This window comes from Elephas maximus, chromosome 5 (assembly GCF_024166365.1).
Source record: "Elephas maximus indicus isolate mEleMax1 chromosome 5, mEleMax1 primary haplotype, whole genome shotgun sequence".
Taxonomy (NCBI): Eukaryota; Metazoa; Chordata; class Mammalia; order Proboscidea; family Elephantidae; genus Elephas; species Elephas maximus.
The window spans coordinates 77,561,196-77,571,285 of record NC_064823.1 but is presented as its reverse complement, the minus strand read 5'-3'; the positions used below and the strand labels follow the sequence as shown (position 1 = coordinate 77,571,285).

The 10,090-nt window shown below is 37.1% G+C and overlaps 1 protein-coding gene across 1 annotated transcript; it reads right to left on the bottom strand.

Moving 5' to 3' along the window:
- Positions 1–2,576: 2,576 nt before the first annotated feature.
- Positions 2,577–4,238, bottom strand: GK2 (glycerol kinase 2). The gene has a single exon (XM_049887088.1). It carries the CDS (start codon positions 4,236–4,238, stop codon positions 2,577–2,579), a length of 1,662 nt encoding a protein of 553 aa, XP_049743045.1.
- Positions 4,239–10,090: the final 5,852 nt, after the last annotated feature.

Here is a 10,090-nt window from a genome sequence, read left to right as displayed (position 1 = left end):
ATTTTTGTTATTTTAGAAGCTGTTTTAGGGTTTATAATACGCATCTTCAATTTATCCGTCTACCTTCAAGTGATGTTATACCATTTCCCACATAGCATATGAACCTTACAGTATTACACTTCCATTTCTCCTCTTCCAACCTTTTTGCTATTGTTGTCATAGCTTTCTTTTACATATGCTTAAATCTCATACTACATTGTTATTATTTTTGAATAGTCAATTACTTTTCTTTTTTTTGTTTGAAAACAATGTTGACTGCAGTATTCTACAGGTTTTCTCTCTTTTTTCCCAGCATATATACAGTTACGGTAATGTAAAAGGTGAGGTATAAGAGACATAGTTGAAGTCATAATAGAGTACATTTTTTATATCAAAATTAAAGATGCTTAAATTTTTCTTAAACTGCCTCTTTAAGAAAAAGTTCCTACTGGTAAAGAATATGTATATTCATTGCCCCAAAATGTAAACAGCTGCTTATCCTAAAATATTTCTATATGTAGTGATCTACTCAAGACCATCTCTGTTATAAGCTACTGACTACATTGTGCTCTTAATTTATGAGTAGACTACTCTGTATGAAGTATAAAGGCATGTATGTTATACCCAAAAAACCAAGTCCATTGCCACTGAGTTGATTCCAACTCTGAAGGACAGAGTAGAACTGTGCCATAGGGTTTTCAAGGCTGTAAATCTTTATGGAAACAGACTGGTACATCTTTCTCCCGTGGAGCAGCTGGTGGGTTTGAACCCCTGGCCCTTCAGTTAGCAGCCAGGTATTTAACCAGTGTGCCACCAGGACTTCTTGTATGCTATGTACATGAAGCCAAAATATGTATACAGTCATGCATTGCTTAATATCCACCATACGTTCCGTGAAATAGAATGTTATGTGATTCAGGTATTGCATAAATGCTGTATTATATACTTAACAAAGCTGTATGGTATACCTTTTGTTTCACTTCCAAATCAACACTTCTCCTTTGCCTCTTGCTGCTATCACTAGCACTGGTTTTGCTGCATTTGGGAGCTGTGATGCACTTCACGGTAATATTTTCAAAAGAAAATTAAACAGATAACGCTACAATGCTTAAGAGATGCACAATACACGAGATTGGATGCTGTTGCCTACAAGTTGAAGCACACACTGTTATAAACTTTTTATTTGTATGTAGGGAAAGTTCACATTAAAATAATGATAGAAAGTACAGTACAGTACATACATAAGCCAGTAACAGGTGTTTATTATGACTATCAAGACATATATGTTATAGGTTATATATGTACTGTGCCATTATATGCCTGGCAGTGCAATCACTTTATTTACAAAAGTCATGAGATACACACGTTGTGTGTAGGAATCTGTTGTGTTTGCTACATCTGGTTACATCTACTACATCCTGTTCTCCGATTGGGATTTCTGAACTCTGTTAAAATCTCATGGGACTATGGATGTATATGCAGTTGGACATTGCCCAAATGGATGTTATGTGGCACAATTGTATACACAAAAATGGAGAGATGGAAAGATGAAAAAAGGAAAATATGTCCTTCCCTAATAGACCTACACAGCATTTAGTGTAATTGGTGAGACCATGTATAATGTCTGAAGACATTTCAATTTTGGCAGACACTTATCAGGAAAATAGCTAAGCTATGAGAGTATAATAAACACCTAACTTTTCACTGTAATAATGTAGTAAATGTTAACATTAAGCAGTTGGTGAATATGTTGCAGTCTTCTTAATATGTGGAAAAAAGGACTTTTGAGAGTTATTAAAAAGAGTTCTTCATTTTAGCAGGCTAGTAATAAATAATAATAAAAAAGAGGCTATTACTAACCTGCTAAAATGAAGAAATTTTTAAAATAAACATCAAAAGTCCTTTTTTCTACATATTAAGACTATCATATATTCATTGACTGCTTAATGTTAACACTTACTAAATTATAACAATGAAAACTTAGTACTCTCATAGCTTAGATATTTTCCTGAAAAGTATCTGCCAAAATTGAAATTCTTCAGACCTTTTGGAAACTCTGGTGGTGTAGTGGTTAAGAGTTCACCTGCTAATCAAAAGTCTGGCAGTTTGAATTCATCAGGCGCTCCTTGGAAACCCCACTGGGGCAGCTCTACTCTGTCATATAAGGTTGCTATGAGTTGAATTCGACTCAACAGCAATGGAAATAACTTCTTAATCAAGTGTGTGTGTAGCACAAAAACAAATCCTGGTCCTTAAGTTATGTGTGATGAAAGATTCCATGTATAGAATCTGAATTCTTTCTACATTTTAGAAGGAATAGGGCAGGATGTTATGGCAATGGCAGAGGTCAGGCCCAAGGTGATGGCCAACTTTAACTGTTGAGGTTAAAAAACACACTGTATGTTTTTATAGCATTTTCTGCTGTTTTCTTTATTTCAAATTACAGATCTACTTAGAGGGTTCTTATGGGTCATGCGGCAAGTGGTTTATAGGCAAAATCATAGGCTATGATAGTGTCATCACATGAAGACACAGAATTGCTGGTTTCTCTCCTTATGCTAAAAAGCTTGTATCCTGGGAATCCATGAGTTGGTATTTTATGGGATACCTGAGATGTATCTTGCTCCAATTAACATTATCATGCTACTCACTATAAAAATGCCCAAGGGCAGACTAGAGAAGATACTAGGGTCACGACTTTCAGGAGTCTGAGTTGTAACCCAACCCATTGATTTCATCACAGCTCTCTTCCATGTAGCATAACGAGTTTCACTTTCTGTGGCCTTGATTTGTGGTTCGAACCGTTCCATCACAATGGCTGACAAACCGTCAGGTTCTAGACTCCAAACGCCCACTCCTTCTGCAGCTCCTGCTGCCATGGCAGCTCCCAGTGCAGTTGTTTCAGCAATACAGGGCTTTACTACTGGAATATGTAGAATGTCTGCTTGCAGTTGCATCAGAACTTTGTTGTTAGTCATTCTTCCATCTACCTGCAAATGACTGAATGAAATTCCAGAGTCATGAATCATGGCATCCAAAATCTCTCGGGTTTGGAAACAAATAGCTTCTAATGCAGCAAAAGCAATATGACATTTATTGGTGAACTGAGTAAGACCACAGATGATCCCTCTGGCACTGGGCTCCCAATAAGGTGCATATAACCCTGAAAACGCTGGAATGAAGTAACAGCCATAAGAAGTACCTGCTTCTTTAGCAAGTATTTCGATTTCTTCTGGGGTCTCTAGAATTCCAAGATTGTCTTTCAGCCAGCGAACAGCAGCATCAGCTATAGCAACAGAACCTTCCAATGCATAAATTACTGGCTTGTCTCTGCCTAGTTTGTAAGCCACTGTGGTTAGAAGGCCATGTTCAGAAAACATGCAGTTGCGACCTGTATTACATAATAAGAAACAACCTGTTCCATAAGTGTTTTTGGCTTGTCCTTCCTGAAAGCACATTTGTCCTACTAATGCAGCAGATTGGTCCCCCAAGCATCCAGATATTGGCACACCTTCCAAGGACCCAGTTTTCATTTGGCCATAGATCTCAGAAGAACTCCCGACTTTTGGAAGAATATCCATTGGAATATCAAAAAAGTCACAGAGCTCTTTATCCCATTCCAAAGAATGAATGTTGAAAAGCATAGTCCTACTTGCATTTGTTACATCTGTACAATGGACACCTCCACTAGCTCCTCCTGTTAAACTCCAGATAAGCCATGAATCAATTGTACCAAAAAGAGCTCTACCATCTTCAACAGCCTTTTGAACTTTTCTTACATTGTCAAGCATCCAACGAAGTTTCACTGCACTGAAATAAGTGCTAAGTGGAAGGCCTGTCTTGGACTTGACAAAGTTATTATTTCCTGGTATTTTTTTACTGAGATTCTCAACGGTAGCCTGGGTTCTTAGGTCAAGCCACACCACAGCATTGCAGAGAGGCTCTCCAGTTAACTTGTCCCAGACTATAGTGGTCTCCCTCTGATTGGTGACACCAATAGCTTTTATGTTAGATACATCAATATTAAGCTTATCAAGTTTCTCACACGTTCTCTCTATACACTCATACACGGACTGCAGAATTTCTTTGGGGTCTTGTTCCACCCATCCTTCTTTTGGAAACTCTGGTGTTAATTCAACTTGATAGTAAGTAAGTAGTTCCGCTGTTTTTGAATTGAAAACCAGAAAGCGACTGCAGTCAGTGCCTTGGACCACCGCCCCCACTAACGGCCCTTCAACTGCTTTCTTCGGGGCTGCCATGAAACCGATGTGTCCGGCAGTGCTTGGGCGGTTTCCCAGGTGACAGCGCGGTTGGGACGGGGAGGGAAGAGGCCCGCAGCGTCAGGAGCGTGAGCGTGAGCCGCATTCGCAGTGGCGGCGGCGTCTGTGCGAAGTAGCACGAGGCAGCTTTGCCTGGTAGCTGCCGCGCACTTTCTCCCTCAGTCCTTCCGGCCCAGGTCTCATCCCAGCCGCTCAATTATTTAAGAAGACTTAAAAAAAAAAAAAAAACAAAAACATGTATTTAGCCATGTAGTTACTGTTTCTGGTGCTATTCAGTGCTTTGTGTCTATCCATATTTCTATCTGACATAATTTTCTTTTTGCTTGTTAGGATTTCCTTTAACATTTCTTGTAATGCAGGTCGGCAGGAGATGAATTCTTCCAGCTTTTGAATGTCTGAAAAGTATTTCATCTTAATATTTAAGAGTGTTTACTCTGGTTATAGAATTCTAGTGGACAGTTACTTTTCATTTAAAAAAAAAAATTTCAGTATTTTAAAGCTGTTGGTCCACTGTCTGGTCACATTGTTTCAGGTGTGAACTTTGCAGTAATTCTTATTTTTTACATGTGTTTCGCCCTGCACCCCCCCCCCCCCCTTTCTGGATGCCTTTAAGGTATTTCTCAATTAATGGTTTTGGTTAGTTTTATCACTTACCACTTTGGTGTAGTTTTTTTTTTTTTTTTTTTTTTTCTGATTTCATGTGCTTGGGGTTTACTGAGTTATTTAGATTTGGGGGCTTATCGGTTTCATCAAATTCGGATAACTTGCGGTCATTATTTCTTCAAGTATGTTTTATTTCTCTTTTTCTTTCTCTCCCCCTTTGCCTCGTCTCCCTCAGGGACTCCAATTACACATGTATTAGGTTCCCTGAAGTTGTCTCCTAGCTCACAAATGCCCTGTTTATTGTTTTAATTCTCTTTTCTTTCTATGTTCCATTTTGGATAGTTTCTACTGCTGGACCTTAAAGTTCACTAATCTTTTTCTCTTCAATGTCTGATATGCCATTAATTTCATCCAGTGAGTTTCTTATCTCACACATTGTAGCTTTCATCCCTAGAAGTTCAATTTTGGTTTTTAAAATATCTATGAAAGTTTTTGAACATATGGAATACAATTAGAATGCCTTTTAATTTTTTTTTCTCCTAATTCTAACATCTGTGTCAGTTCTGATTCAGCTTTGGTTGATTTATCTCCTCATTATAAATTTCTCTTCTTCTTTGCGTGTCTGATTTGATGCCAGACATTGTAAAATTTACCTGGTTGGGTGCTGGTTATTTTGTATTCCTATAACTCTTGAGTTTTGTTCTGGAATGCAGTTAAGTTACTTGGGAACAGTTTGATTCTTTTGGGTCATTTTTTTTTTTTTTTTTTGTAGATTTGTTGGATGGGACCAAGGCAGCTCTCAGTCTAGGACTAATTATTCCTCTTTACTGTGATGAGACCCTTCTGTATACTCTACCCAATGGCCCATGAAAAATGAGATTTTCGAGTCTGGCTGTTGGAAACAGTCAATGGGCATTGTTACCGTAATCTTTTCATGTGGATCTTCCGGTAGCCTCAGGTAGTTTCCTCACATGTACGTACTGATCACTATTCAGCTAAATATTGAAGGGGGCACCCTCTGAAGACTTCTGGAATTGTCTCTCTGTGCAGACCTCTCCTTTCTGGTACTATATCCTACACACTCTGGCCACATTGGTCTCTGTAATGCTTAGCTCCATCTCCTCACCACATGGTTTCTACTGCGTACACCTGGGTTCCCCCTCTCTGTTCTGTGCCCTCAAAACTCTCCCACGGCAGTAATCTGGGACAATTATAGTACTCATGCTGCTTATTTCATATCTCTTAGGGATCCCTCTCCATTGCCTGCCGTCTAGCTTCTTGCACACTGTAATTTCACGTATTTAGTCCACTTTTTTGTTCTTTCAGATGGAACTATAAATGCAATCCTTGTTACTCCATTTTGGCTGGAGTGGAAGTCCATTGAATAAAAACTTAAATTTTCAGATTAACTGTAAATTTGGTGGGTAAAGGTTTATTTACTCACTATTTAAAATGTATTGAATATAATTTCAGTGAATATCAGTTTTCTGCATTAGGCTGTAGATTTGATTTCACTTCTGAGTTAGCTCAAGAATGAAGTCCATTTATACTTTTTATCTTGTATAGAACAAGATAGAAAATAACATTAAAATCAACTGTAATATTATTTTATTATCTTAGCTGGACCATTTTCCATTTAAGTAAATTCTTGAGAGAAAATTATGAACCCAGAGAAGTAAAAGTAACAAACTTAATTTGAATAGTAGAGAATAGAAATCAGGGAATGGCACAAGAATTTTTCTGCCCATATCTTTGTTCAATGTTTAAAATTTTATCAGTGCTTTTTAAGGCAAAAATTTAAAAGCAACAGTTACCAGTGTGCCAATTTACCTTACTGTGGCTGAATCTGCATGGAATAGATTGCTTTTAAAATAATTTTTTTTTCTGTCCAAGTACTTGGCAGTAGGAAACATATGTATAGATTAATCTACACACTAAAAAGATTTGACTTGAAGTTTCTTCTTTATACACCCCACCCCTGCTAATGTATACAAATGTTTCCAATCACATTAGTTTTTCAGGCTGGAAATACTCTAGGCATTTTGCCTTTAATGTAAGAACATTGCTTATGAAGTCCTCAATTCTGTTTGTAAAGAACTGGTTTACATATTAGTCTCACTGATAATAAATTGTAGCCACTAAACAATCAGGTAATTAATATCTCAATTTAGATTAAAATGAAAAGTTAACCCAGTTGATTTTAGCTTTCTTAGAGTAACCACAACCTATTGACAGATTTAACCAAGGCCAACAATATTTTTTGTTTGTTTTTAAACTAAATAACTTACACTAACTCCTCAATTTTTTTTTAATTTCAACAAAATATTCTTGAATCACCAGTCTAAAATACCTTTCCTATATTCTAATTTAAGTACTTCTGAAATAATTGTTGGTGCTACCTTATTTGTGAAGATGTTCAGCTTTACAAGGAAACTGCTATTAAATTTGTACTTTATTCTGTATAAATGTACATACTTTAATGGTGGGCATACTATTCAGAGTAATAAAACAATCATAACATTTTCTTTGCAACTTTTTTTTTTTTTTGCAGAATTATTATTTATTTGCCTTTCAGGCTGCTCTTCTAGAGCGCAGATATTTCTTAATCTAAAACCTTTAAAATGATGTTCACGCTGTAAAGTTTAAGATTTATTCATTCATTCAGCAATTTGACAAATATGTTTTGAGATGTTGCTATACACAGGCGCTATTATAGGCAATAATATAGTGTTGCATAAGACATCCTTCCTGCCCTTATTACAGCCCCTAAGTTAAGAACTTGTTAACTGCTGTTGAGTCAGCTCTGACTCTTGATAACCTTATGTACAACAGAATGAAACATTATCTAGTCCTGCATCATCCTCACAATTACCAGCAAATTCAAGACCATCATTGTGGCTACTGTGCCCGTCCAACTTACCGAGAGCTTCCATAGTCTCATTGGCCCTCTACTTCACCAAACGTAATGTCCTCCTCTAGCAATCAATCACTTGTGACATGTCCAAAGCAAGTGAGTTGGACAATGCTCTGTTGTGATCCATAAAGGTTTTGATTGGCTAATTTTCTCAAGTATAGTGCCAGGCTTTTCTTCCTAGTGTGTCTTAGTCTGGAAGTTCTGCTGAAATCTGTTCAGCATGGGTAACCCTGTTGGTATTTTAAGTACTGGTGGTATAGCTTCCAGCATTATAGCAATAGGCAAACCACTATAGTACAGCAAACAGACAGGTGGTAGAAGTTGAGACTAGGCCCAATTAAATTTTCTATAGCTCTGACATACCTTTCTGTGCATATCCTTTTTTAATGAACCAGTCATTTACTTGTTATTTTATCCCCTGTGAAGCCCACCAAAATTGTAAGTTTAATGAAGGCAGAGACCTTGGCCATTTTAGTCAATCTTGTATCTCCAGCACCTAGAATAGTGCCTAGCCCAAATGAGGAACTCAAGAAGTATTTATTGAATGAATTAATGAGCACCACTGTAGATGGTCCTCACTTTATTAGCTGATTATCAGAAAGTCAATAAAATTTTAATTTTACTTTCTGGATGGGATATTGATTATTCATTTTACAATATAATATAATAAGATGGATGGATAAATAGGTAGAGGGATGGATAGATGGAAAGATACGTGATAAAAACTACTATAACACAGTGTTTACTGTAGAGTCTATGTCATAAGTACACTGGTGTTGGAGGTAAAATTCTTTCAATTTCTCTGTATGTTTGCAAATTTTCATAATAAAATGTTGGAAAATCGAAATATAAAGAAAAAGTTGGTCAAGCTGCAGAACAGTTAATAGAGATCTGTTTCATATAGATTCCTTTGTTTGGAAGGACAGTTAAAATATATTTAAAAAATCACTTCCAAGTTTACATCACCTGAAAGATTTTGTGGTAGAATAATCTAGTTATAATTGTTCATTTCAAGAAAACCATTAATTATGAATAATTTTTATTAAGATATTTGCACTTTTATTGTAGGCATTTTCTTTTCCTTTGATAAACCTTGTAAATCTTAGGAATCCAGCTGCATGTTTAACTCCTTGCCTTTCAACAAGAAATGTTAGGCATGCAAGAATGCTATTCTTTTTAATCTCTAAAGAATGAGAATCAGTTATGAAAGTTTAGATTTCAGCAAAGTTGGACTTACCTTGGTCTTGAACTTGAGAGTGTGTGGATTGATGTAAGGGCATTCAACTATATAGTTTATGGTTAGGAAATTGGACTTTTAAAGATTGTGTCATAACCAATGCATCATCACAGTTGGTAATCTTCAAAACACTGACACATTTTTCTACATGCTGTTCCCAAATGTGCTGGACCAGCTGTTGAGAGCCATGCCATCCAATCGCCTGGAAGACCTCTTCTTGGACCACAAATCACCTAACGTTCTATCCCTCTTTGTTCTAATGAAGAAGAGAAAAATTAAAGCAAGCTACCGTGGTTTATTACTCATGTTTTCTGTTAGGCCTGGGCTGTGGGAGTCACTGCATCCACATGAGGAGCCCTTGGAGTCCTAGGTAAGCACTCATGATGGACAAGCCAATGAGTTTAAAACTCATGGGTGTGCAAGTGATTTTATGAATGTTTGAATCTTGAAATTTTTGATTGTGTGTGTGTATGTTCTTTGTCATTTTCCCAGTGAAAATTGCCCTGACACTGATCTCAATGTTAATGTATTCCTGCTTACATTTGACTTTGGAATATGTTACAGCTAATTATCATTACACAGGATGAACGATCAGAGCCCTGAGTGAGGTGCCTGGGTTTAGGAACAAAGGGAAGGCAAGTCAGCATCTTGGCTCTAGGCCCAACAATTGTAATCGAACATCTTGAAACTGGTGGGATCTTTGCATTTATTTTTTTTTTTCTTTTCCTCCCTCGCTTTTTGATTCGGGGTGGGGGAGGGGGGTTAAGGGTTTGAAGGGGCTGAAATTTCCCCTTGAACATGATGTCAATATGTTGGCATGTCTCCTTTTATTAAGATGCCATCCAACTGATAACAAGTCCTGCTGTGTTTTACCAACATAAAAAATTAGACTGGAGACCGAGGAGCGGCAGGTGGCTTTTGGCACCAAGAAATAATCACACTTGATGTGGAAAGTAAAGTAAAAGGAGCCATCTGTTCACTGCAGGAGGACGTGAAAAATCACATTAACATATTGTCACTAACATCATGAAATACACAGTTAATAATAAATTTAGTTATCATGGCAAGTTGCGTTGG